This window comes from Diplodia seriata, assembly GCF_021436955.1.
Source record: "Diplodia seriata strain FDS-637 chromosome Unknown scaffold_2, whole genome shotgun sequence".
Lineage (NCBI taxonomy): Eukaryota > Fungi > Ascomycota > Dothideomycetes > Botryosphaeriales > Botryosphaeriaceae > Diplodia > Diplodia seriata.
The window spans coordinates 4047671-4074043 of NW_027117309.1; the positions used below are offsets into that span (position 1 = coordinate 4047671).

At 56.6% G+C, this 26373-nt stretch overlaps 11 protein-coding genes across 11 annotated transcripts; 5 read left to right on the plus strand and 6 right to left on the minus strand.

The window, feature by feature from the left end:
• Positions 1 to 290: 290 nt before the first annotated feature.
• SLS55_002591 (uncharacterized protein) lies at positions 291 to 1889 on the minus strand (the record flags this gene model as incomplete). Its single annotated transcript, XM_066774072.1, has 1 exon — positions 291 to 1889. One exon carries the CDS (start codon positions 1887 to 1889, stop codon positions 291 to 293), a length of 1599 nt encoding a protein of 532 aa, XP_066636639.1.
• A 1851-nt stretch (positions 1890 to 3740) lies between these two features.
• SLS55_002592 (uncharacterized protein) lies at positions 3741 to 5240 on the plus strand (the record flags this gene model as incomplete). Its single annotated transcript, XM_066774073.1, has 1 exon — positions 3741 to 5240. The coding sequence occupies one exon, from the start codon at positions 3741 to 3743 to the stop codon at positions 5238 to 5240; it is 1500 nt and encodes a 499-aa protein (XP_066636640.1).
• Positions 5241 to 7262: 2022 nt separating this feature from the next.
• Positions 7263 to 8086, minus strand: trs31 (Trafficking protein particle complex subunit 31; the record flags this gene model as incomplete). Its single annotated transcript, XM_066774074.1, has 2 exons — positions 7263 to 7782; positions 7857 to 8086. The coding sequence occupies 2 exons, from the start codon at positions 8084 to 8086 to the stop codon at positions 7263 to 7265; spliced, it is 750 nt and encodes a 249-aa protein (XP_066636641.1).
• Positions 8087 to 8409: 323 nt separating this feature from the next.
• On the minus strand, positions 8410 to 9486 carry SLS55_002594 (uncharacterized protein; the record flags this gene model as incomplete). Its single annotated transcript, XM_066774075.1, has 1 exon — positions 8410 to 9486. One exon carries the CDS (start codon positions 9484 to 9486, stop codon positions 8410 to 8412), a length of 1077 nt encoding a protein of 358 aa, XP_066636642.1.
• Positions 9487 to 9916: 430 nt separating this feature from the next.
• OAC1 (Mitochondrial oxaloacetate carrier protein) lies at positions 9917 to 11171 on the plus strand (the record flags this gene model as incomplete). The annotated part of the gene is made up of 5 exons (XM_066774076.1): positions 9917 to 9933; positions 9990 to 10064; positions 10120 to 10249; positions 10307 to 10924; positions 11085 to 11171. The coding sequence occupies 5 exons, from the start codon at positions 9917 to 9919 to the stop codon at positions 11169 to 11171; spliced, it is 927 nt and encodes a 308-aa protein (XP_066636643.1).
• A 1071-nt stretch (positions 11172 to 12242) lies between these two features.
• SLS55_002596 (uncharacterized protein) lies at positions 12243 to 13673 on the plus strand (the record flags this gene model as incomplete). The annotated part of the gene is made up of 2 exons (XM_066774077.1): positions 12243 to 12531; positions 13063 to 13673. The coding sequence occupies 2 exons, from the start codon at positions 12243 to 12245 to the stop codon at positions 13671 to 13673; spliced, it is 900 nt and encodes a 299-aa protein (XP_066636644.1).
• A 950-nt stretch (positions 13674 to 14623) lies between these two features.
• Positions 14624 to 16116, minus strand: EHD3 (mitochondrial 37S ribosomal protein mS47; the record flags this gene model as incomplete). Its single annotated transcript, XM_066774078.1, has 3 exons — positions 14624 to 15389; positions 15439 to 16022; positions 16078 to 16116. The coding sequence occupies 3 exons, from the start codon at positions 16114 to 16116 to the stop codon at positions 14624 to 14626; spliced, it is 1389 nt and encodes a 462-aa protein (XP_066636645.1).
• A 545-nt stretch (positions 16117 to 16661) lies between these two features.
• TUF1 (translation elongation factor Tu) lies at positions 16662 to 18198 on the plus strand (the record flags this gene model as incomplete). The annotated part of the gene is made up of 5 exons (XM_066774079.1): positions 16662 to 16833; positions 16883 to 16911; positions 16962 to 17224; positions 17281 to 17960; positions 18011 to 18198. 5 exons carry the CDS (start codon positions 16662 to 16664, stop codon positions 18196 to 18198), a joined length of 1332 nt encoding a protein of 443 aa, XP_066636646.1.
• Positions 18199 to 19245: 1047 nt separating this feature from the next.
• On the minus strand, positions 19246 to 21075 carry SLS55_002599 (uncharacterized protein; the record flags this gene model as incomplete). The annotated part of the gene is made up of 5 exons (XM_066774080.1): positions 19246 to 19414; positions 19655 to 20340; positions 20459 to 20808; positions 20869 to 20972; positions 21026 to 21075. The coding sequence occupies 5 exons, from the start codon at positions 21073 to 21075 to the stop codon at positions 19246 to 19248; spliced, it is 1359 nt and encodes a 452-aa protein (XP_066636647.1).
• A 710-nt stretch (positions 21076 to 21785) lies between these two features.
• Positions 21786 to 24350, minus strand: SLS55_002600 (uncharacterized protein; the record flags this gene model as incomplete). Its single annotated transcript, XM_066774081.1, has 4 exons — positions 21786 to 21893; positions 22125 to 22399; positions 22449 to 23667; positions 23715 to 24350. 4 exons carry the CDS (start codon positions 24348 to 24350, stop codon positions 21786 to 21788), a joined length of 2238 nt encoding a protein of 745 aa, XP_066636648.1.
• A 549-nt stretch (positions 24351 to 24899) lies between these two features.
• On the plus strand, positions 24900 to 26072 carry SLS55_002601 (uncharacterized protein; the record flags this gene model as incomplete). Its single annotated transcript, XM_066774082.1, has 1 exon — positions 24900 to 26072. One exon carries the CDS (start codon positions 24900 to 24902, stop codon positions 26070 to 26072), a length of 1173 nt encoding a protein of 390 aa, XP_066636649.1.
• Between the last annotated feature and the right edge of the window lie 301 nt (positions 26073 to 26373).

Here is a 26373-nt window from a genome sequence, read left to right on the forward strand (position 1 = left end):
TCCTGACGGAAGCAATGGGCCAGCGGAATCCATGGACCTACTCACGAATTCTATTCAGCTATCTCTCTCAAAGGGCTGAGTGTTCATCGAAGCTCTGCGCGCCGGTCTTCTCGCCTAAGGCACCCGAAGCGAACCCAACGATATGCGCAAAAGTATTCCCTAATCCGCAAAAGAATCCAGTCTGTGAGACCGACAGTCTCCGCACGCCAGGCCCCCACCCACGCAAGCTCATCAGTGCGCGAATTCTTAACTGATTCCCAGCCACCACTGCCTTCCTCCAAAAATCTCAATCAGTGATTCCGCACCCCTGCCTTTGCATCATCAAACCGACTCAGCCCGTCCTTTGCGCCCGCCAGCAGCGTCCTATGCAGCGGTTCGTCGCCAATCTCCGCCATCTTCTCGTCCAGCAACTGCGTCATCCGGCCTACGATGTCCTTGTACTCCGGGTCACGATAAACGTTAAATAGCTCCAGAGGGTCTTTTTCGCAGTCGAACAGCTCCCACTCGCGCTCCTGACCCCCCGCGCCAGTCCCGGCCAGGCCGAAGCCTTCATTGTACCAGTAGATGAGCTTGTATCGCTGGTCGCGCACGCCGTAGTGCGCGTACGCGTCGTGGATGGGGTCGGCGTGCATCCAGTACCGGTGGTACGCGACCTGCTGCCAGCCGTCGGGAGTTTGGCCTTGCAGCAGCGGTCGGAAAGAGACGCCCTGCATGTAGGTAGGAATGCGGACGCCGGCAAGGTCGAGCCAGGTGGCTGCGAAGTCGACGTTGCTGATGATGTCGTTGCACACAGTTCCGGGCGCTATCTCGCGCGGGAAGCGCGCCAGGAACGGCATCTGGAAGGACTCTTCGTACATGAAGCGCTTGTCGAACCAGCCGTGCTCGCCCAGGAAGAAGCCTTGGTCCGACGTGTAGATGACCAGCGTGTTCTCCTTGAGCTCCGGGTCGGCGTCGACAAAGTCCAGAATCTCGCCCACGCTATCGTCGATTGACTGGATGGTGCGCAGGTAGCGCTTCATGTAGCGCTGGAACTTGAACTCGGCCAGCTCCGCCTTCGTCTGGAACGTGTAGCTGGTGCCCGTCTCCTTGTCGATCAGGCGCAAACTGGTCACGTCGTCGGGGTTGGGGATCTTCCGCTCCCAATAACCCTTGAACAGCGAGGTTCCAACGTCAAGGCCACCGTCAGGTTGGACCAAACCCAGGTCATTGTAGGTCAGGTCGTCGGCAACTCGCATCTTGGCCACCTTCGCCGCCTTGGCGCGGTTCTTGTAGTCGTCGGTGAAGGTGTCGGGGATCTTGATATCTTCCTCGTACCAGGATTTGTACTTGGGATGGCATTCCCAAGACCGGTGCGGCGCCTTATGGTGGCACATGGCGAAAAAGGGACGGTCCTTGTCCCGCTTCTGGATCCAACCGAGCGTTTTGTTCGTGATGATCTCGGTCGCGTAGCCCCGCTCCACCACGGACTTGCCCATTTCAATCATCTCGGGATCGTGGTAGGCGCCCTGTCCGGGCAGGACGGTCCAGTAGTCGAAGCCGGTCGGCTCATGTGGTGTGCCCTCTCCTAAATGCCACTTTCCAATCATGGCTGTTTGGTAGCCACCAGCTCGCAACTGCTTTGCAACATTGGGCAGATACTTGTTGATTTTGCTGTCCAGGGTCATGACACCATTCACGTGGTTGTGGGTTCCGGTCAGGATGGTAGCGCGGCTGGGAGTGCAGATGGAGTTTGTGACATAGCAATGGTTGAATTTCATGCCATCGCTCGCCAGTCGGTCCAGGTTGGGAGTCTTGTTGATGCCGGCACCGTAGCAGCCAATTGCTTTGGCAGCGTGATCATCAGCCATGATGAACAAGATGTTCGGCTGCTTGGTTGGTTTGGCTACCATGGCGGGCAATTGGGTGTGGGGCAGCGGTTCAAGGTACGGAGGAGGAGAGGAGCAGGAAGAGGAGCCGCGGTGAGGGAGGCATGTTAGCAGCGAGGCGGGCAGCCGGGGGTTTATGAGCTGCTCAATGGCCGACGGTAAAAAAATACTGAGCCGGAGGACAGAAGGTCGAATGATGGGTTGTAGCAGGCGCGGGTGGGGACCGCGACTGCCGGCATTGAGCCGCGCTTCTCTTTCCGGGCAAGCGCCAGGCGGCCGCGTCTTTTCTCACGCTTCGGCGACGCTCACTTTCCCATCTGCTGCTGACGTGCTCGCCCAACCCCATCACGCAATATCGTCTATTTCCCATTCAAGTCCCGTCTTAAATCCACACTTCTTTCGCTTCCAGGCAAGCGCCACAACCACTGAGAAGAATCAGCACACGACGTGGGGCTGTGCAGGGAAAGGCAGCCAGCTTGCCTCGTTGCTCAGGGCTCCCCGCTTCCCCTCACCATCGGCCCAACATGACCCTGGTTTCATTGGCTAATGCACACATTCGCCAATTGCTTCGGACTTCGCTAATGCCGATGTCCTGTTCCGAAGGCCGACGGTTGCACCCTTGCCGCGAGCGTCAGGCAGTCAGGAAATGGAAGCTCGGTTCTTGATATAAAACCCAGCATTTGTCTCTCGAAGGGATTAGGTGCTCACTGTATCCTCTGCGACTTCACGACGTCCAGAAGTCAGCAAAATGCTCCACATCGACGAGCTAATTGACAGTACAGAATCGCGCGCAGCCTATGCTCAGTGTTATCTCAACCAGCCGGCCTGTCAAGCTTCAACTCACCTTTCTCTATTGCTGTATTGGGAAAGGACTCTACCTTTTTAGCGAAGCTCGGCCAGATCTACTCTACGAGGCAGTCTATCTGATCTCGTCGCCATTAATTCCCGTCTACTTCGACTCTTTGCAGACCCACAACACGTAGCGCCGAATTCCACCACGCTCTACATCTCCTTTGAAAGAGAGCTGCCAACAAGGCAATTCAGGCCACCCACAGTGAAGGCACTATACGATTAGCTCCTTCGCTAGCCTGGTCTAGACGCGGGGAACTCAACACCCGCTCCCCTACCGAGATCCACCGCAGCACGGGCACAGACCAAGCCTTTGGGTGTCTTCGTTTGGCCTTACTACTAAACTTTTTGCAACGTGGCTGGCGTCCTTACGACGCATACTGCGTACAAGGGTTTATCGAGGCTCATCGTCATCAGATCTCGATTAGCAAAATGAGGCTTGCATCTCCCGTCGTCCGCCTTCGATTGCAACAGTCTATGAACGGACCACACGTTTGAGGCACAGTCGTTGCGCCGCAAGTGCTTACACGCTTGTATTGACTTCACTGCAGGGGAACGCCCAGAGCTTTATCAGCCGTGTCATGCAGCCAGATTCTGCAACTGATCAGCGTGGTTATCTCTAAGTACATGGCTAAGCTTTCCTAGGGAGATATCTATTGGACCACCATCCGTTCTGTCCGTGCGTCCCATCACGGCACTTTTCGCCTCGCCTTTTTCAGCCTCCTTTTCCCCAACAGTAACCCACGCCAAGCCGCATGATTCGGTTATGCCCCGCCATCACCACTTTGATGACTCGATCCTTCGGACTTCTGTCTCTTTTGCCCCTAATGGAAAGCGTAGTATTGGGGCATTGGCCAATAGCGGCAGATTCTGGCTGCTTCCCCGACGATCTCCACATTTCTCGCCTCACCGCGTCGCAGGAATCCCGGAGATACGACCGCTGTATAAAGTTACGGCTTGTCCAGGCTCGACGGCGGCCGCGTTTGGTCTTCCAATATCATATCGATAAGCCGATCAACAGTCGCCATGTTCGGACGCACAAACGATCCACTCATCCTCTCCCCGCTCGAGCAGGCCGGCCATCGAGGCTACGCGAGGCCGATCCTCTGCTTCGCCCTCAACCCAAGTTACGACCAAGACGAGGTCGTTCGAATCCTGCAACAAGGCCTGGCCGTGACAAAAGAGCAAGTTCCGTATCTCTCGGCAGAGGTGGTGCCCGAGGACGAAGCCGAGGCCGATCAGAAGGGCTGCCTCAAGCTACAAGAAAACGATGATGTGGGCGAGTTGCGCGTCAAGAGACTAGACAAGACCGAATTCCCGCTCACATACGACGAATTCCGCGCGAAGAACTTCCCAATCAACCTCTTGACGCAGGAAATCTTCAGCCCCCTGCCTCTCTTCCCCGGCCCGGACGACCCTGCCCCCGTCTTCGCGGCTCAGGCGAACTTTATCGAGGGCGGGCTGCTCCTCAGCATCTGTAGCTACCACCTCGTCGCCGATGGCTTCTCGATAGCAAAGTACCTTCAGCTCTGGGCGCAGAACTGCCGCAAAGCGCAGACGAGCCCAGACCGGGTCAATCGCGACACCGTCTTCCTCTCGTCATCAGCATTCGACCGCGCGCCCCTGCTGTACGGCCACCTGTCGGACCCGAACAAGTGCGACATCAAGGACCACCCAGAGCTTGTCCTCAACGACTCCCCGCTGCCGCAGCATGAACGCATACCCTCCACCCAGCGCAAATTCGCAGCGCGCGTTTGGCACTTCACGCCCGACGCCCTGACACAACTGCGTGCCGATTGCACCACACCAGGCAAACCACAGGCCAGCGTCGACCAAGCAATTGTGGCACTTCTATGGCGCTGCACTGTCGCCGCTCAAATAACGTCCGACAACGCACCATCTTCTCAACCTGAAAACTCCATCGTCACCATGGCCATCTCCAGCCGCGCCCACACCTTCCCACCGCTAGCCCCGGACTACATGGGCTGTCCGCTCGTCTACGCATCAGCTGCCGTACCCCTGACCGACATCATCAGCAGTAACACCGCAGATGAAGCTGCCGAAGCCTCGCTGCTGCAGGCCCTCGCGCAGAAAGTCAAGGCCGAGATCGACGGCGTGACGGCGCACCGCGTGGCGACGCTGGTCAACACGCTGCAGTCGCCCAGCATGCCCGACTACAACCGGCTGGCGCCCGTCTCGTGGCCGGGGCTGGGGTCCAGCAGCGTCTTCGTTTCCAAGTGGAACGAGCTGCCGTTCTACGAAGCCGACTGGGGGAAGGCGTTCAACGGCAACGGCGGCAGCCAAGCGAACGGGGAGGGAAGCAAGAGCCGTGGCTACTGCGAGCGCGTGCGCACGGTTTCCGAGGGCATACTGAATGGCGTGCAGATGATCTTGCCGGCCGTGCCGAAGGGCAAGGGCGTTGGTGGGGCGGATGGCATCGAGGTGTTGATGGGGATGGAGGAGGGGAGGGCGGGGGCGGCGTTGGAAAATGATGCCTTGTGGTTGAAGTATGCGGTGCCGGCTTAGTGTGGTTCGAGGCTGCGCGGATGGTCGGTGTCCACCAGCTGGCGCTTGTTCTCGTATTGAGTCTTCATTTTTCAGAGATTTAATACTTCCAGATGACTGGCACGAGGTTCCGGGAAATCTGTATGGTTCTATTCAAGTGACGCGCAGTTTCAGTAGTCCTCACTAGAAGAAGGCCATAAATCATTAGAATATCTAAATACAACCACGAATTCCCTTTTTGTTGACCAGGATTCATGAGCTCAAGAAACGAGAAGCATACGTTACAATTGGACTTCGTAGCAGAATGAGGCTTTCCGTCGCACGTCTTGTTTTACTCTGAGATCAGCAACAGGCATTGTCCTCAAAAGCCTCAAAGTAGACTGTGCGCTGTTCTGTCCAAGCGTGGCGATCCGGTCGTCACCTTTTGATCTTAGCGCATGCGTTCATAACAGTGCCAGTCGAACTCGGGGCTGATTCCGGCCGACTGGCTTGGTGCGTGTGGTCAAAAGGTTGCAGGAGCAGGCGAATCCGTTCGTCATACGCTGTCACTGGCCATTTCGAGTGTTGTTCTCCGATGTACTCTGTGCCTCTTTGGGATGGAGGGTGATGCAGCTACCAAGTAACTCACTGAAATGAAGTTGGCCCAATAGTTCTATGCCTGCGTATGGAATAGATATGATGGTCTCGTCAGATTGACTATTACTCCCTTCGTGGTTATCCAAGTATTTCAGTGTGTAATAGATTGGCAGTGCCGAGCATGCATGAACCGCAACTGTACGATAGCATACTTACAACCTGCACTGCTCATAGTCCGACAGAACCATGAACCTGTCACAAACTCCCCTACAATCCCACAATTTTCCCTAGTTCATACCACCACCACCGACCTCTTCGTAATCGCCAGCACAAAATCTTGCTCCGCGCCCCCACATGCCCTTGGGACCAATGCGGGATTCCACGACCCCAAAGCCGCGTTTTGGTCCAATACGCGCGGTTATGGCGCTGGACGGGTTTTAGCCGCGGGCAGCGGGAGGAGCGCCTTCTCGTCCTCCGTCCCTCCTCTCCTTTCCCTCGCGACCATCGCCCAGCTCGGCAGCCCGGATGTGCACCGGTCCGCGAAACCTCTTGCCACAGTGCGCAGCCAGCGCCGCGACAACTGTGATGTCGAAGCCTGCACCAGCCTGCTTGCGGTGATTTGCCTCGGTCAGCGGGCCAGAGCCTTTTTTATTCCCCTGAGGAAGACAGGGCGGCGATGGGGTGTCCTCTCTTCTTTCTTCCTTTCGCCTTACCGAGTCCGTCGTCCCCCAAGGTTTCGAACATCACGGCGCAGATTCCCCGTTCGCCGAGGGTCTCAGGGAGCGCGTCATCGTGGGAAAAGCGCGGCTCAGGGAAGCCGTTGAGCCCGGAGAATGTGGGATTGACTAGATTTACGAGGGTGTGGAGTAGTGTGAGTCTTGCTAAAGGCTCCGTGGCGATGAACAGCTCGATACGAGTGGAAGAGGCGCCGGTGATGATAGTTGTGGTTTGAGATGATGATGCCATTGTTTAGGAGGGTTCTTTGGTGGTGATATTAGGTGACAGAAGGTGACAGGGATGCTAATTCTTGCTCGCGATTGGGTTAGCAATTCGATATAAATTGGTTAATTCTTTTCTTTTCACTGTTAGTGACTCAGTGTTAGCCAACTTTCGAAGACGAGCAGCCAGCAGAATGTATAAGGCGATGGCAAATATTTCACGTCCGAATGATTCAGATGTGCATATAATTTTCTTTCGAGGCCTACGTCACATGGGTTACGCACCATATGGAATGTACCTGCACGAGTCTATCAGTAAGTTTTGTTCTACCTCGAACATAGAGAAATCGAACCCATGTTTAACCATCGTTTCGGTAATATTGCTCCAAAAACGCCGCCCTGTGTCTCACACACAAAACGCCCACGCCATGCCAGAGAGAAGTGTCGTTGGCTCTTTCTGGGTATCTGTCTTCCCCCCGATCCGTACGCTCCAATTGTTCTCACCACCTTCATTCTCCGGCTATCGCGTCTACTTCGGCGGCTCCAGAATCTCCTCCCTCTCGATGACCCTCTCATCGAATTTGATCAAGAAGATCGTCTTACTCGGCCACATCTCTCTTGTCCCACCCACCTCCCCGTCCGGGGGTCCCGCCGCCTGCCCCGCATTGCCCGCACCATCGTCGACCCAATGCGCGGTGACGCCCTTTGTCGGGAAGCCGGCGCCGTCGCACACGCCCTCGACGACGCCGGCGACGAAGGCGGCGACGTTGAGCGAGCTCATCTCGCGCGGGGTGCTGACGTACTCGACGACGAGCGGCGCGTTGTCGGTGATCATGTAGTCGGTGGCGGCCTGGGCGGAACGCTCGAGCGCGTCGGCGGGCCGGTTGAACAGGTGCTTCCACAGCGTCGTCGTGATGAACTGTAGCAGCGCCAGCACGCGCGTGGGCCGCGTCGGGTTCAGGTTCGCCGTCAGCGCGCCTGCGACCGGCGACCGCGCCGAGAGGAGGTCGAGCAGCTTGAGGCCCAGCGGGTAGCCCTGGCTGTTGAGCCTGCGGGTTGGGGAATCGTCTTGCGTGAGCCGATGCAGATACGGGGGAAGAGGGGCAATGCGAGGCTGGCGTACCTCTTCTCCAGGTCCGCAACACCGGTAACTTTTCTCTGGGCGTAGGTGATCATCTCCACGAAGAGGTAGGCGAAGGCGGCGCGACTGAGCTCGGCATTCTTGCTGCGGCCTAGATTGCGGTCGTAGATGGTCTTGCGGTTGGATGGGTAGCGCAGCCCCGAGGTAATGGAGCGTTGCTGCTGGTGTGACGCCGCATCTTGGGCTGTTTTGTAGGATTGTGAGGCGCTCATCGTTGGGCAAAGGAGACCATCGTGGGGTTGACGTGGGTGCGCGGTGTGCTCGGGGAAGCTCCGCTGCGCGCGTGGTCCTTATGCCCCGCCGTTGGTGGCCACGTCTTTGCACGCTTGAAGGCAGGTACGCTCGCGTCACCGCCCGAGTCTCAGAGCTCACTTGCTTGTCTGATTTCAAGAACCGTAATGTTACATATTTCGGGTATTCGCACGCCTCTAATTCCGATTGACTTGCCTCCTGGTAATCCTTTTTCCCTACGCCCACCATGCTAGAGCCAACACCGCAAATGCTAATCCATGGAGAAGTGATAACGTCATCTGCCTCAAATGGTTTCTGGATCCGGAAGCCAGATCATGAAGTCTTTATCAGCAGTACACACCAGGTTCATCCGCTGGTTATACCCCACCACAGCTGCTTTCCCAGGCCCAGGAAGGTCTGTAATTGGCTGAAGAATTCGATCAGGAGTTGGTTTGGAATGCAAATCCCACACAAGCAAGCCGGTTCCGCCCGAGCCACCGATCAAAAATTGGCCGTCTGGGGAAAGGCAGGTGTCACCTTGTCCTGCCACTGATCCGGGCGCAACGTATTCGCCTGCAGCGCGACGTCCCGAAGTTCCCGACTCCCTTAGGCAGAAAAACTTGAGGCTTCCCTCGAAGGCATCCAATGCGAAGTGTCCACCGCCGGTAGTGCCAAGCACGAGGTGCTTTCCATCGTTTGAGAATTCCAGCTTCGACCAGGAGCGACCTACAGCTCCGGGGGTGTACTGCTGCTCCATCTCATGCAGGTCGAATGTTGCAAACGGTGGCTTGTCAAAATTACGCACGTCGTACAGGAGGATGGTCTGGGTCGGGGGAGAGGCGATAGCGATGACGCTGGCAGAAGGGTCATAAGCGGCAAGCCACGGGGCGTGCAGCTTGAGCATGCCCTGGGTATTGGGGGAATTGAGAGACCACAGGCGCACAGTGTTGTCTTGGGAGCACGAGACGAAAGTGTCGTTGGAGGGATTGAGGGCCAGGCAGGTCACGGTGTCTGTGTGACCCTTGAAGTAGCGGATGTACGAGTTGTCGTGCGTTGACAGGTAGCGGATGCCATCGTCGACTTTGGTGCTGGCATAAATGATGCTCTGCGCGTGATGGGTGAAGCGGGCCAGGTGCACGCCGTACTTCTGACTCTTGAGCTCTTTCGCGTGCTTCCCTTCCTTGCAGTTGTAAATCTGCAGCGTGTCGTCGTCGCGCGCGACGATAGCCAGCTCTCCCGAGTCGTCAAAGTCGAGCGACGTTACCGATGTCTCCTTACTCTCAGCGCGAAAGCAGCGGGTCGGACGGAAGCCAGCTACGATCTCGCTGACCTTCTGGGTCTGCGGAGCTCCGCCGCTGGTGGGGGTTGCGCCGGCAGCCATGACGAATGGTGGAGAGGGATATGGAGCTCAGCGCATCGCGCGGCAGGCTGTTGACGGCTGCACCGCTTTCGGAGCGGGCGCAAGGGTGGGCTGGTGGTGTGGTGGCGTGTGACTGCGTGCTGTCGCGGTGTTCCTGAGAAGCTCGCGGCGCGATGAAGCAATTCAGAGGCGCACGGGCCCTCGGTGACGATCCCTGGGCCGAGCTCTGGGCTCCGATGCCGGGGCATGCAGGGCCTCTACCAAGTAAGCCGCCGAATATTTCGTACTACGTAAGCACCGCAGCTCATCATCGCCCGCAGCAATCACTCTCTCCTCGCAAACCACTACTCAATTGCCTGCGCACTCTCGCCGGAGGACAGCTTGACGTTCGCCATCCCAACCTCACCCAGTTCTCCGGCGTAGAGAGCGAGCGCACAGGGCGCGACCAGCCATGTCCACCACTCTGGGGTAAGGGCTGCCGACACTATCCGCACAAGTAACACTTCGCGCTGACTGTGTACTAGGTCGTTTATAGCAGGCGGCATTGCAGCGTGCGGTGCTGTCACTGTCACTCACAGCTTCGAGACGGTGAAGATTCGGTGCGCTGCTCAGCCTCCCCCTCGCCGGCGCAACCGCCGCTGACTTCCGGCCCAGGTTACAGTTACAGGGTGAACTGCAGGCGAGGAAGGATGCGCCGAAGCTGTATCGTGGCGTCTTGCATGGTGTTGCCACAATCCTGAAGAACGAGGGTCCCAAGGGCTTGTTCCGCGGTCTCTCATGCGCCGTGAGTTGCCGCCTTGGGAAAGGGCGTTATTGCGAAAGCTAACATGGCAACGCCCAGTACATTTACCAAATGACCCTCAATGGCTGCCGTCTCGGCTTCTACGAGCCTATCCGCGGTACCTTGACCAATCTCCTCTACCATGATGCGAATGTTCAGTCGTTTGGCCTCAACATCTTCTCCGGCGCTACTTCCGGTATCCTGGGCGCTGCCGCCGGTTCGCCCTTCTTCCTCGTGAAGACCCGTCTGCAATCCTTCTCACCTTTTCTTCCGGTCGGCACTCAACATCACTACAAGAATGCGTGGGATGGCATGAAGCAAATCTACACTGGTGAGGGCGTTAAGGGCCTCTACCGCGGTGTCGGCCCGGCCATGGTCCGCACCGGTTTCGGCAGTTCGGTTCAGCTTCCCACGTACTTCTTCGCAAAGAGGCGGCTTGTCAAGCATCTGGGCATGGAAGAAGGACCGGCTTTGCATTTGGCCAGCAGTACTGCGTCAGGATTCGTCGTCTGCTGCGTCATGCATCCTCCCGACACGGTCATGAGCCGCATGTACAACCAAACCGGAAACCTCTACAACAGCGCATTCGATTGCTTGTTCCGCACTGTCAAGACTGAGGGTTTCCTGGCAGTTTACAAGGGCTTCTTCGCTCACCTGGCAAGAATATTGCCCCATACTGTAAGTCTGTCCCTGATTCACCCAGAGTCGCATCAGAGAGGCAATACGTCTAGATGAGCGCAGCAAAGCCTGAGCGTCTGTTGATCTACATCTCTGCAACCTACGCATTTGCTGCAGTTACATCGAGATTATGAAGTGCGTCTTGCTAACAATGTCCTAGATCCTCACCCTCAGCTTAGCGGAACAGACTAATAAGCTTATGCGGAAGGTTGAGAACCGCTACTTTCTCAAAACCGAGGAGATTTAAAGTGTAACATCAGGATGCTTTTTCGGACTGTAAATACCGTGCCGCGGATAGAATGTGGCGCTCGGGCGAAGGAAACCGCAAGAGGATTTGCTGGTGATCGAGACGAGGAGGTATATCACCAAAGTTTTATAAGACGAGCCTGGATGCGACGTAAGTACCTCTGATTAGAAACGACTTTCCAAACATCTCAAATTTCATGTTGCCCTTTCCTACCTACGGGTCCAAACTAGTCCGGGATTTCATCCTACGTATCTTTTGACGAAAGATAGAAGCATCTTGCACGTCCTGAAGCTGTCGTTGCAACGGTGGGCGACTATATCATCAAGCAATTCGTCAGTGCCATCCACATGCGACTTCGCGTAGCAACCAACTCTAGCGCATTCAGTCACTTCACCCGTTGCTCCCCGCTTATTTCCACGTTTATGTCTCTTTCAGCTGGCCGCAAATCTCTCGGCATTATTATTCTAGGATTTGCTTATCTCAGCCCTGAGCTGGAAAGTCTGACCAAACCGGGCAGGAGACTAATGCTCTATTACCAGAACCTCGGGCTCCAGCGAAGCGACAGCGTCAGCATCAACTGCGTTGTACATGCGCGTAGGCAGCGACCAGGAGTGACGCCGCTGGAACCCCGTTGGCCGAGCGCAGTTGCACACGTCGGGATGCATCTCCGAAAGTGCATGCAATTGGGGGCCTCGCAGATGTGTGGCGGGCCGCGAACGGGTGTGCAGCACCAGCGTTTGGTCCACGGCGATGTGTTGCTGATTGAGCAAGGGAGAGCACGCAGATTGGACGAATTGAGTTCCCTTCCCCGCATTCTGGGCGCAGGTCAACCCTGCACCCCGGCCGAAAATCACTTGTCCAACCCTTGCTCCATCCGCCGCTGCTCGCCTGACTGATGAGCCGCTCCCATCTCACTCTCGCGCCAGCGCCATCTCCGCCACCATGCACTTCCTCCCGCCATATCTCCTGCGCCGCATACCGCAGTCTCCCGCAACGATTCTCGTTCAATTCTCCCCCTGAGTGCGTGCGCGCGCTACACGGCATGCTCTTCCCACGCTTCCTCATTCCAACATGCAGGCCCAAACCATGGGCCTAAACCAGAACTTCTCACATCTAGGCGACTGCGCCTTCGCCAGAAACAAGTCCAATGCCGCATCCGACCACTCGTCCTCTACGTTCACTTTCTACGCCGCCGCTCCTTCCGCCCCGCTGAACTTCTCACACCACGCTCACGCTACGCGCAACGACACTTCGATCTGCCCTCTTCTTTCCTCCACGGACGCCCATGACGACAACGACGGCGCCGGCATCCGCCTCAAGAAAAAGCGCAAACGCACCGACAATGATGCAGGAACCGCGGGTCCAATTCGCAAGAAGCGACGTCTGCGCCTGACGCTCATAACCTCGCGGCTCTCGCAACCTTTCGCCGTTCCAACCACACACATCGCCGACCGAGGGCGTTCGCGCATTGCGGCATGGGCCAAGCAGCAAAAGAAGGCGCCCTGGGGGCGAGCGCTGCTACGGAAAGCTGCGACCTTGAACCGCGCGACGCGCCGCAGCGTCGAGCAACGAGCGGGTCAGTCGCCGAACATGATACCCGCAGAGCTCGAGATGTTGCTGCGGCGCAAGGGCGTGGAGATGGCAAGGCTTGCGTGGTTGCGTGGCAGCTTGGCCACGGTGAATAGCACGAGACCGGTCGATTTTCCTCTTCAATACGCGCATCAGCAGCAGCCCACCTCGTCGTTAGGTGGGACTGCTGCTCATACTTCAACAACGACGTCAACGGCGATGGCGACTGCCAATCGCGTTGTGGAAAGCCCAAACTTCAGGTACAACTGCTATGCGCCGTCGCCGCCATCGCCATTGCGACAGTCGAACTATGATAGTGAAGGCACCGGGGAGGAAGTCGAGCAGGATGGAGTGCGGTGGAGCGAGGATGATGCCGAGCAGCCAAAGGGCAAAGTGGAGGAGGAAAAAAAGGAAGAGAAAGGACAAAGAGAGGGAGAAGAGAACGAGTCGGCCTACTTCGACAGCCTCATCTTTGGCATCGCAGCCACCGCCGTTGTCGCCGCCGACTCGCCCGCCTTGTCCAACACCTCGGTCTTCGTGTCCGACTACGACCGGCTCGATGACCTGGCCGGCGATAGCTCCGTCCTATCCTCTCCCGCCCGCGCGAGCTCGCCATCCGCGACCACCGTGGCAACGGCGTTGACGGCGTTGACGGACGAGGACGATGCGGCGACAGGTCTGACAGCCGATCGTTATTCGTCGGGCTCGCCATCTTCCATGCTGTTCTTCGATCAGCTGCTCGAGACGATCCCGTCGGACGGCGAAGATGCCATTGTACCGCCGCCGGTGTTGCAACCGCCACTGTTGCCGCTCGAACAGACACAACCCAGTGTTTCGAAGAGGCCGCCGCGGCCGAAAGGGTGGAACCCGAACTTTGCGTCTGCGCCCCCGCCCCCGCCGTCTAGTTCGGAGCCGTTGGAGAGCTCTGAGTAGTAGAACGAGAGGTCATATGGCTCTCGAGTAAAGGCCATCGTTCTTCAAAGTAGAGAAGGTGGTGTAGGAGAAAGGAGAGGCTAGAGGGTAGGTGTTTTCGTGCAGCTCACTGGTTCCAGTTTCGTTTCCGTATCTTGTCTCGGGTTCATCCTCCTTGTGTCATCAAGTCCCTTTCAATCCTTTCGTGTCATAGGTGCATACAATTGTGCATAGGGTTGTTGACTTGGTGTCTCTCCCCTCGATTCCATCGTTATTGTTTTTACTTTTGAAGTCTTGGGGTGGGAAGGAAGAAGCATCATAGCATGGCAACATGCGAACGGCTGCATGTCTCATGGTAAAAAGGCATCTTAAAAAAAGGCATTCACCAACGGATAAGGGAACAGCATTGTCAAATCCCTCGGCAGCATCGGAATGCATCATGAGGTACTTTCAATATTTTATTCCGTTCATCGATTGTGTTCTGGTACTTTCGGTGGAATGGCAGGCGTTTTGAGGTATCTAAGAAAGGAAATTATCGGTATCCAGGAAAGGGTATGGTAGGGATAACGTTCAGTCTCGGCTTTTTGCGTTGCTTTTGGGTGGCTATATTGTATGATTGAGCTTGGAACTATGTGTCTATTGAATTGCCTGTCAATCGTGACTTTCCCTTGATGTCTTTTGTCATTGCGAGTGTACAAGGTGTGGGTCACAGTCCTAACCAGGCTAGGAGAAAATGGGACTGGAAGATGTATCGACACATTCTAGTTAATGACCAAGCACCTTTTCTCTCTCGTCGACTCCTCCCACGGCATCATTAGAACGGCTTTGTTGATCTGTTTAATCTTTATTTCTTCCCTAGTCACCACTCTACAACCCATCTCGTGTTGCGTAGGTTTACATAAGAGTACATAGTTCAGGTCGCCTCATCGAGCGGCGACCACAACTAGACAACAGTTGGAATTGTGATCCATTTACATCCGACTCCTCTCCAAAACCTCCTCAACCTTCTCCTTTACACCAGTCTTGCCGTTGTACTCCTGCACGAGTTTCTGCAGGACTGCGCGGTCGTCAGGCAGCCTCCTCGCCAACTCAAGAATGTAGCTCTCCCTCGGCAGACCCAGCCAGGCGTGCGGATACTGCCTGTAGTTGGCCTCGGGGTCACTGTCGAGCAACTCGAGAGTCGGCTTCTGGATAAAGAAGTTGTCGATATCGTCGCGGCTGACGTCCTTGAAGGTGGCCGGCTGCCAGTTAGGGCGCTCCTTCTGGCGGCGCACCAGGCGGGCCTGGACGCCTTCGACGAAGTCCGGGTGGGCCATGAAACGCGAGGCGATGTTGTGCTCATGACGGAAGGTGTCAGCGATGCCCCAATTCCGGGATGCGCGCATCTGCCGGAGGGCGACGAGCACCGAGGTGGGCGAGCGCTGTTGCATCGTGTCAATGATCCTGGTGGCCCATTTGCTTAGCTGCTCGTTGTTGGACTCCTTGAGCGTGCTGAGGGCATCGATGATGCCAGAAATGGATTCACTTTTGAAGCACTCGTCGACGGCGATGCGCAACATGCCCGAGATTTCGGCACGGGGAGCGGGAAGGCCGGTGACAAATTCTTCAATGGTGGCGTTGATGATGTGGTGACGCTCTTGCAGCGAGGCATAGTCCTTAAATGTCAGCTCGGCGAGGCGATTCTCGAGGTCTGGAAGAGAAGAGGAGTGGATATAGTGGGTTGCGATGCCGTGGTAGCTGCCGACAAGTTAGCTGGAGGGCATGCTGTGAACAACAGAGCTCTTACAAGACGTCGGCACCCTTCAATTGCTCACTAGTCAGAGCAAGGTAGGTGCCCATTTGACCGTCCATCCGAGGCAGGAAGAAGCTTGCACCAACATCAGGGAAGAAACCAATGGTTGTTTCGGGCATCGCGAAGACAGTGTTCTCAGTGGCTATCCTGAAAGGAGCGTGGACGCTTAAACCGACACCGCCTCCCATTGTGATACCGTCCATGAAGGCAATGTAGGGCTTGGAGTAAGTAGCGATGAGGTGGTCCAACTTGTATTCCAGGCCGAAGTAATCGCTGGACTGCTTCTGGCCTTCTTCACCCTGTTGGTTTTGTTCGGCGAGCGCAGCAACATCCCCACCGGCACAGAAAGCGCGTCCATTGCCCTTGATGATAATGACATTGGCCATCTGGGACTGTGACCACTCGCGTAGTCGGGGTATAATTTTGCGGGCCATGGAGCCGTTGAGGGAGTTGAGCTTCTTTGGCCGGTTCAGCTCGATGGTGCGCACGCCATAGATCCTGTCGAACAGCACATCGTCGGGGTTATCGTCCGCTCGAGGCCTGACGAGATCGGCCTCGGATGGAGAAGCGGCGGAGTACTGCGGGTGGGCGTTAGCAGCGGGCGGGGAGCATGGCGGCAAGGACTAAACGGACCTGCCTTGCCGAAGGCATTATTTTGGCGCGAAGAGGCATGGCGAGGGGGGACGAAAGCGGCCGCGAGCTCCAGCTCGACGGGTTGGCAGCGCGTCGTGAACAGGTGCGTAGAAACATGGACGCGGGTGTACTATGGTACTTGTAGTGTGCAGATGCGGAGGTGACGACAGGCTAAGCCGAGCCTCGGGTAACCGGACGCAGCAGGGCGCGCGCACGCAAGGCGGTGGACGGGCAAAGAGAGAGTGGCGGGAGACTGAGAGGGCAATTGGGCACGAAGCGTCAGCCAAGAGCTCCGTTAAGACGCGTCGGGGTGCTGCTGCGAGTGCTGCTGCGAGTGCTGCGCAAGTGCTGGTGGGCAATTCGCGGCGCAAGAAAGCAGAAGCTCCGCACCGAAGCCGCCCGCAGCTCCCCCGAGCGTCACGTGCGGCGATCGATCCGACGCGCTAAGAAATTGTTCGAGCTTCCAGTTCGCCGCCGTGACCGCAGAGCTGCAGCGTCCATCTTCTCCGCCATCCCCAGCCGCGCTCCATCGCACCCTCTCCTCTCAATTGCAGTCTCTTGGGCCTTTGGTGTCGCTCGAAGCCATGTCTGCCATCTCCCGCGCCCTTCTGCGCACCTCGCGTGTGGCTTTGCGCCAGCGCTCTGGCGCCAACCCGCTCACCACCACTCTGGGCCTCAATGGCACCCAGCAGTACATGGGCCACGTGCGCAACTACGCCGCCGCCTTCGAGCGTACCAAGCCCCACGTCAACATCGGTATGGCCCACGCCCCGCGCCCTTCAGCAGCGATGCTTATTTCGAACAGGTACCATTGGTCACGTCGATCACGGCAAGGTACATTCCCATTGCCCCACCACTGGTCTCGACGTTGCTGACGGCTGCAGACCACCTTGACCGCTGCCATCACCAAGCGTCAGGCCGAGAAGGGCTATGCCAACTTCCTCGAGTACGGCGCCATTGACAAGGCTCCCGAGGAGCGCAAGCGTGGTATCACCATCTCGACCGCCCACATCGAGTACCAGACCGACAACCGCCACTATGCCCACGTCGACTGCCCCGGTCACGCCGATTACATCAAGAACATGATTACTGGTGCTGCCAACATGGACGGTGCGATCATCGTCGTCGCCGCCTCCGACGGCCAGATGTGCGTAACCACGGCCCGCCAATGCCCGCCAGGACCCGAAAACTGACGTGCAGCAGGCCCCAGACTCGTGAGCACTTGCTGCTTGCCCGCCAGGTCGGTGTTCAGAAGATTGTCGTTTTCGTCAACAAGGTTGATGCCGTCGATGACAAGGAGATGTTGGAACTCGTCGAAATGGAGATGCGTGAGCTGCTCACCTCCTACCAGTTCGAGGGTGACGACACTCCTATCATCATGGGTTCCGCCCTTTGCGCCCTCGAGAACCGCGAGCCCGAGATCGGTGTCCAGGCTATTGACAAGCTGCTCGAGGCCGTCGACACCTGGATCCCCACCCCGGAGCGTACTCTCGACAAGCCCTTCCTCATGTCTGTTGAGGATGTCTTCTCCATCGCTGGTCGTGGTACTGTCGCCTCCGGCCGTGTCGAGCGTGGTATTCTGAAGAAGGATTCCGAGATCGAGCTCGTTGGCAAGAACGCCACTCCCATCAAGACAAAGGTCACCGACATTGAGACCTTCAAGAAGTCTTGCGACGAGTCCCGCGCTGGTGACAACTCTGGTCTGCTGCTCCGTGGTGTCAAGCGTGAGGATGTCAAGCGCGGTATGGTCATTGCCGCTCCTGGTAGCCAGAAGGCGCACAAGAAGTTCCTGTGCTCCATGTATGTCCTGACCAAGGAGGAGGGTGGCCGTCACACTGGCTTCCACAACAACTACCGCCCCCAGGTCTTCATCCGCACTGCTGGTAAGTGCAAACGCTTCAAGTTCCAATGGCAGTTGCTGATTATGTCTTAGACGAGGCTGCTTCTCTCACTTGGCCCGAAGATGCCGAGGACCAGGACAAGATGGTCATGCCCGGTGACAACGTCGAGATGGTCTGCGAGATCCACCACCCCGCTCCGCTTGAGGCTGGTCAGCGCTTCAACGTTCGTGAGGGTGGCCGCACCGTCGCCACCGGCCTGGTCACTCGCATCATCGAGTAAATGCTTGGGCGCTCCACGAAAATAAATACCCCAATGACGAGCCGTGGATCCACAGCTGTTATGATTGGCTACGCTTCGCCTGCTCACTACCTGCGTCTGGAGTGTCAACACACCGCTTTTTGTATATGATGCCCATCTCATCACATCTCTCCTCTCTTCGCTCCTGTTCTTATCTGTACTTTACTGGGCGTCACTAGATAGTGGGCATGGCATGCATGGCGTTCTGTAGGTAGCCAAGGATGGAAAGTGAAAAGCAACGATTCGATTCAAACGGCTCAGACCACGTATAATCCATTGGTGAACTGATTTGTTGTGGTAGGTTTAGCGTGCTGTTTCCAGGACTGGGCCTGAGCCTCACAAGGGAGACAAGCCTTCTGTAAGTATTATCGTCGGTACAACTTGATACAAGCAGAGTATTTCTCTACAGCGACACCCAAGGCAAGCAAGAATATCGACAGGTCATCCACCAAAACGGTTACTACAATTTAGTTTCAGAGGCGGTGGCAAATAAACTTGGCCTACCGCGTTTTCCCTCACTCTCGGCCTCCATTTCCGGTTCAACAGGCAAAAGAGCACTGAATTTTCCGCAAACCATTTACTGCACAACGTCACGATCGTTGTCGGAGAGTCAGGCTGCGCCAACTTATCGCGGATCTTTCTGGGGGCTGGATTGCCGGCTCGGATCGGTGGATAGATCTCCGAGATTTCGTAAGTCGGATAGTAGAAACATTCCGAAATACGGCTGCACGAGTCCACGAAGCTGCTTAGGCAGAGGAACCTTCATGAGGAGCTAGTAGGAGGGCAAAGCGTGACCAAGGAGATGAGGATGCTCGCGTCGAGCATGTAGGAAGCACTCAAAGACACAGGTGTCGATCCTGACGGGTTTCTGTCCGCCGTTGTGATCGACTCCAGGAACAATTGCAAGAAGTGGACGGTCTCAAATAACAATCCGGACAATAGGTACCTGGCTACGGATGCTTGCCGACTCCGGTTCGTGTGCAACCTTCGCCTAAATTACACCACCCGGGTCTCTCAGCAGCCCAAAGCCTACGCTCTGCGCGCCTTGATATAGCACTGGTACTTCTGCTTGCAGAACCACGCAGTCTTCGTCTCCCATTCCTTCTCTGGCTCCACGAACTCAAAGTCAAAGTTCATCACCAGCTGGGGGATGACCTTGCTGATTTCCAGCAGGCTGATGTGCTTGCCAATGCAAGTCCTCGAGCCGTGTCCGAACTGTCAAAAAAGCAAAACAAGTCAGCTTCCGTGCACTTTCCTCACGCATTCCACAAGGAGAGAAAAAAAATAGAAAAATGAAAGAGGGGGTCCAAAACTCACCGCCAAAGAATACCCCTCCATCCTAGCCCTGGTCGCATCGTCCCTCTCCTCCAGCCACCTCTCGGGCCTGAACACGCCTGCATCGCGTCCCCAAACCCCCTCGTTCCGATGCGCCACCCACGGATTGACGCCCACCTCTGCGCCGGCCGGCAGCCACGTCCCGGGCACGACCTCGACCCCGGGGCCGCCGACCGGCACGCGCCGCATCATCGGCTGTCCGACGGCCGGATGCATGCGCAGCGTCTCCTTCAGCACCGCCTGCAGGTACTCGCAGCGCTGCGCCTCGGCGTACGTGATGGGGTCGGACGCTTCCCCGGCGGCGCGCGCGGCGGCGAGCTCGGCGCGCAGGCGGGCGAGCGCGGAAGGGTTGCGCAGCAGGTGGTACAGCGCGGCCGAGAGGGTGATGGCCGTCGTGTCGGAGCCCGCGGCGATGTTGCTGCCGGCCGCGTTGAACGTGTCGAAGGGCGTGTTGGGCCCCGCGGGCGCCTCGAGCCGGAGGAGCTTGGTCAGGAAGTCCGTCGCCTTTGTTGTCGTCGGGGAACCGTCGTCGGCGTTGGTTGAGGAGGCTTTCTCGTCGCGTGAGGAGGCGAATTGCTGCCGGCGGAGTGCGATTTGGCGTCTGATGTAGGCTTGGACCGGGTCTACGGGCGAGGGTTGGCCGAGGAGTGCGGAGATGCCGGAGATCCATGGGTGTAGGGTGGGTGCGTATGCGCCGAGGAGGCCGCCGTAGGTCATGGAGGTGTGGATGGCGGCGATGATGGAGGCGCTGTCGCACTCGGCGGTCATGAGGCCGAAGGTGCTGCTGGTCTGTGGTGAAGTGGAAGGATTGGCATGTCAGCTACACCGCCGTCTTGCTGCTGTGCGCATGGATGCGGAGGGATGTGGTACATGGTTGGGTAGAAAGGGATAAGAGGAAGGTACTCACGGTGATAGCGCCAATGACATCGAATGCATAGAATTGTAGCCATTCAACCATCTCGACTGGGCGATGTTCACGAGCGAACTTGTTGAACTTGTCCATGAGGATGGTGGTGCAGCTGTCGATGAAGCTCTCGTACGAGAGGAGGGTCGTCATCGAGTACAGCGATGCGATCCTTCGCCGCTGCGTCGAGTGTTCCTTGACATCGAGCTCTGCGAAGAGGTTGCTCATGTGCGGGTCTCTGAATGCGCCATAGAAGTCTGTTTTGGTGAACTTGGTGCCGTGCCCGTAGATGATGCGCACAGCATCAGGGTCGTCGATGGAGTACTTGTTCGGACCGATGCGGACAACCTTGCCTAGCAAGACAGTGTCCAATCAGTAAAAAGGGATTGTCTGTGAGTCCAGGAGTTACGTACCATGCTGCTTGTGAACGGCGATGTTCTGCTGCTCAAAGTCCCCATTCCAGAGGGCTCCGAGCTCCCACAACCCGGTGAACTTGGCCAGCCATGGACCGGGGATGCTCCTCAACGGGCCAAAAAAAGCATTATAAGCTCTGTATAGAACGAGCACGACAAAGTAAACAAGGGGAAGGAGCAGAAGCCAAATTGTGGCTCTTCCCACATCCGCAGAACTCAGGCGAGAAAGGAGGCTCATGGTGAATCATATGCAATAGTGACCTTGAGCTCGATGCAAGCCACATTTGAGTTTCTGAACAAACTACTTATATGAAGCGTCTCGTAATCGGTTCGAGCATACCCTGCTCACAAAGGGATCGATCACCGTTAACCCAAAACCCCGAGCACTGCTGCATGGTTCACTTCGGACGAGAAGACACGTCGCGCAAGTCTCTCTCAGGCGTTCATAGCACTTTAGGAAGGCATTTCACCGATCATGTACACTGGACCAATCGTAGGGTAGACTATGGTCCTCGCGCAGCAGAGTTGATGTCCGAATTTCCCGAATTGTCCGAGCGCGATAGCGTCTCAAAGGAAGTACTGCGGGGTAGCCACTCTAAAGAAGTCGTTATACGGGACTAACCTGCAATAAGCGGAAGCTTGTGTATGTAAGGGGCCCCGGCTGGCCGTAATCTAAAGCTGCGACAACACTGCCCTGCGTTTATTGCATTTTGGAAGTTCAACCATGATAAACCAGACATGATCATCATGCATAGCTTGAAAGAACAAGGACGGAATACCGTTCCATAAATTAAGAACAAGAAGTTTTCAAATATGACACACGTTTCCTGGCCAACATTAAGCTCTCCCAGATCCAGTTCGGTGATTTCACACAAGAAACGTACTGAATAGAAATGGCGTAGGCCGAGAAGCTCGAATCAAAACGGCCCGAAGTTGAGGTTAGCATCGATTGGATCTAAAGGGTTTGCCAAACCAAGGAATTCGATGATGTCTTGGAAGCTATCAGATACCGTGTCAAGACCCGTCTGTTCCGCTCATTAGTGTGGAACTCGTGGGCGCATAAGTCTGGGAAGTATAACGTGCGGCTTACAAATAGGTCTCTATCGGTAGTGGTAGTAGCATCGAGTGGCGTCATCACGGAATGGCTCACGTGTGGGGTGGAGTGAATCGGCGTCGCCAAAGAAGAATGTCTTCCGTGGGTCTAGTTGAGTCAGCAGGAGCGCACTATTAGTTATGGAAAGAAGCCTCTGACACACCTGACTTTGTGCTGGAGAATTTACGGAGGGTGTTTTGGGAGTTGTAATGAATGTGCATGACTCGTCCAACAGATCAACGACATGTCTGGAGTATTCAGAAACTTTGTGCGGCCAGGTCTTGGACTTGACAAGGTTAATGGCCAAGCACAGTAGAAGATATTCAGTGTGCCATTGACCGACGTATAGCAGCCTTTGCGTTAGAACTTTAAGTGCAGACTTCAGTAACGGTTTGATGAGCGCAACGTAGCCGGTGAGCTGGCTCAAAGCTGGAACGCCTGTGGACGTTAGCACAGGGACGGCGGCAGTAAAGACAGATATTCTTACCGGGCTGTATCGGCTGGTTGATCTCATTGCACACAGCCAGCGCAGCTTGAAAGACATCGTCAACCTTGAGGCACACGGATAGGTTGCCCTTTTCCAGCAGGTCACGGTGTTCGCTCAGAATGTCTATGGCAACCTCGGCGCATGCTTTTTTGTAATGCGGCAACTGCTGCTGCAAAGGTCCCGGCAGTGCGAAGGGTAGGTAAATCATGAGGAGGTACTTTCGCAGCTTCGCTCGCGACAGTTCGACCCAGTGGGCATGTCGATCTGAAGATGTTGGACTGCCAGCGGCATCCTGTGGCAAGGCTACGATGGATGAGAGGTGCTGCTTCAGTTGTCTTTCCTGTTCCGCAGTCCGTTGTCCCGTAATCTCGGGTACATTCGAATTGAGCATGCAGCATATCTCTACTCTCAAGCCCAAGGACCGAGCCATTTCTGAGTGGGGAGATGCGGCAGCCATGTGTCCACCGTTTTGTGCGTACCGGCTGTCGGCAGAGTTTGCTAGGCGAGAGTACTCGGAGATAGGAATAGCGGGCACCATTCCGCTGTCGACGGCAGTCAGAAGATCCAACTCGAGAATAGTGGTCCAGAGACTTTTGCACGACTCTTGCTCGGGTCCCGGCCGCCATGCCTGGGCATGGAGACCGGCGAGCATTGAGATGCGGACAAGTGTACCGGCCGTGGTCCATATCTGATCGCGAGCGAAGCCATTGTACCTTTTGGCAAGAACAAGTAAGCAACCCAACCTTACCGAATCGAGATCCGGCAGTTGAGTTCCGCGTGACAGCAGCCAGCGCTCGCTCAGATGGATGTAGCGTCGAACGCTAGTCTTGACGCTTTCGAGGATAGGAGACGGCTCCACAAGCTGGCTGGTGTAGATGTTCACGGTGGTGGCAATGATGAGGAGGAGGGTCATAAGCAGATGAGGGTTGGGCGAGAAACGCGGGCCGTCCCAAGCGGCTTCGTAGGCATTGATGAATCTCTGCTCATCCAGGATAGGATACTCGAGCTCGAACGAGTCGAAGTAAGCAAAAACAAGCCAGTCCAAAGACTCCTTGGGGGGGAGGCTGGCAATGACGGAAGTGAAGCCGCAAGCATCGTTCCATATGTCACGTGAGTCCATGTTGGAGGCTCTCCAGGTTTCAATGCGCCGCTTTAGTTTGATCATTCTCTCGGGATGCTCGGCTTTGATGCGTGCCATGAAGGCGGGCATCTCAGTGAGCTGGGGAGGATTAGCTTTGGACATGAGGAGCAGGGCATGAGGCCAACCTTGCACACAAGCATGGCGGGATGGGTTAAGCCGTAGCCCCGATAGCTTCCCGGATAGGCTAGGACATCTTGGTCATCAAGACGGTAGGCAGGCGGCAGCTGCGGGACGAAGGGCGCAGGGTCCTTCGGAGCAGCATCCTGGGCAGGAGAGGTGACCGGGGCGTCGTCGTCGTGGACGGGAAAGATGGTGGGGATATCACTCTGGTTCACGGCGTGGACAAGAATCTTCTCAAGCCGGGCCAAGCGCGACTCCAGATCGGAAGGGGTATCGGCACGGGACGTTCCATTTTCGGGGAGCGAGGAACGAGTGGCGTCGAAGGGGCTTCGGATTGATCGCGGGATTTCGTCGAATTGCCGAATAGACCGAGTGGTCGCGTCGTGGCTATAAGCTGAGGGCTGCGACTCGCCTGGGGCCGAACGCTGGTGGAATGCTTGAGATGAAGCGCGCGGGTGAGTCTCCAGATAGATGCACGGCTGATCAGGACCGGCCTGCACGCAGCGGCCACAACGCGGGCGCTCCTTGTCGCACTTCAGCTTCCGGTCCCGGCACGTGACACAGCTGAGGGCCGGACGCCTCTTCTTCTTGGGGCGCGGATTGCGGTCGGGCGGAAAGGGAGCTGAGGAGATGGAGTCCATGATTGAGGCTGGTTACATACGAGCCTGAAGTCACGATGTCTGTGATGGCAAAGGCCGCGGGTGTGGCGTCCGAGTCAGCGACGGGATCGTCGGGTCGCACGGGACTGGCGGAGGAGGCCCGCATATGGCCGGCTGGCCCCGGAATTGAGAGATCCAGCGCGGTCAGGCTCGGGGAGCCGAGTGCAGGCACGCGTCGTCTTTGTGAGAGGCGCGGCCCGGAACGAGCAGGTGCCGTCCGAGCTGCGAGGCAGCTGTGGCTGACAAAGAAGCGGCGTTGCAACACCCCGACGCTAGTCCGCTCCCAGCTAAACAGCTGCGCCTTTAGGCCAACTCCAGCTGGCTGCTGTGAAATCAACTCATCACTGCCAACACTCGCTACCTGATTTCAAAGACGGCTTTGATATTGCATGTGTCAGCTGAGCTACTGTCGCGGTTCCCCAGCTAACGTCCTGTGCCGGTCATGAAGTCATTCAAATACCCAGGCGAGCTACCTCGCAATGCAAGTACCCATCGATATCCCCTTTCCCCACACCAAAGCCACTCAACACCATGCCCGCCCACAACATCGTCGTCCTCGGCGGCTCCTTTGGAGGCCTCGGCGTCTCGCACAACCTCCTCCGCCATGTCATCCCCCAGCTTCCGAATTCCTCGGATTACAAGCTCATCCTCGTCAACCCCTCGGACCACTTTTACTTCAAGCCTGCTTCTCCCCGTATGACGTCGCGAGAGGATCTCATCGCCTTCGACACCATCATGACCCCCATCAGCCAGGGTTTCTCTGCCTACAAGCAGTTCGAGCTTGTCCAGGCCTACGCACGTGCCATCAACCACGAAACCCGTGACATCACCATCGAGCTTGTCAACGCCGAGAAGACGTCCACTACCATCCACTACGATACCCTGATCATTGCCACTGGTGCATCTTCGCAGTCTGCCCTTTGGAGCCCCGCCGTGCCCAAGGAGGAGACCCAAGCCGCTCTCGCCGAGTTCCGCGACAAGCTGAAGACCGCACAAAGAATCGTTATTGCCGGCGGAGGCGCCGTCGGTGTCGAGACGGCCGGTGAGCTTGGCTTTGACCACGGCAAGAAAAAGGACATCATCCTTTACTCGGGAACCACCGCCCTGCTTACCCGGGTGAGGGCCGATGTCGGCAAGCGCGCCGAGAAGTACCTGAACGAAATGGACGTTACCGTTGTTCACAACATCAAAATCCTCTCCAGCGGCCCCGATGGGGATGGCAAAGAGGTCTTGCACCTCAGCGATGGCTCCAAGACTACAGCCGACCTTTTCATCGATGCCCGCGGTTCCAGGCTCAACAACAACTACTTGCCCGCTTCCTGGCTGAATGAGCGTGGCGCCGTTGCTGTTGATGGCACCCAGAGAGTAAAGGCTGCCGGGCAGGGCGCGCGTGTCTATGCTGTTGGTGACATCGCCTCCTACTCATCTGGTGGCATCATGGACATCCAGTTCGCCATACCACCGCTTGTCGCTGTCATCGAGCACGACCTGACCGGTGGAGAATCCAAGGCACAGCCTGAATACACGGGCCAGAAGTCCGAGAGCATGATGGTGCCCGTTGGTAGGAAGAGGGCGGTCGGCGTCATCTTTGGTTACTGGCTGCCCAGCTGCATCGGTCACATGATAAAGGGCAAGACTTTCTTTGCTGATCAGGGCGTTGCCACTGTCATGGGAGACAAGTGGACGAAGAAGAAGGTTTACTAGAGCTCTTTTCCATGTTTTCACCGTTTGCATTTGAGCGTTTCCGAGTAATATCCCGCCATGAATCGGCAGTCTTCCTATTTTTCCGTTACAATTGCATTGCACTTGGCTTTCGTAGTACTCAAAGAGCGCCTGCGCGCCATGATAGAACTCCGACAATAGATTAGTACAAAGAGAGCTACAATGAGCACCTATTTTTGGACCCTCATCCTTTGTTCTACTCGAGCTTCCTCTTGGCACCCATACTGTACAAAAAGCGATGGACGCCCCAGCCCGTGATGTGTCACGCTCGATTGTTCCACCT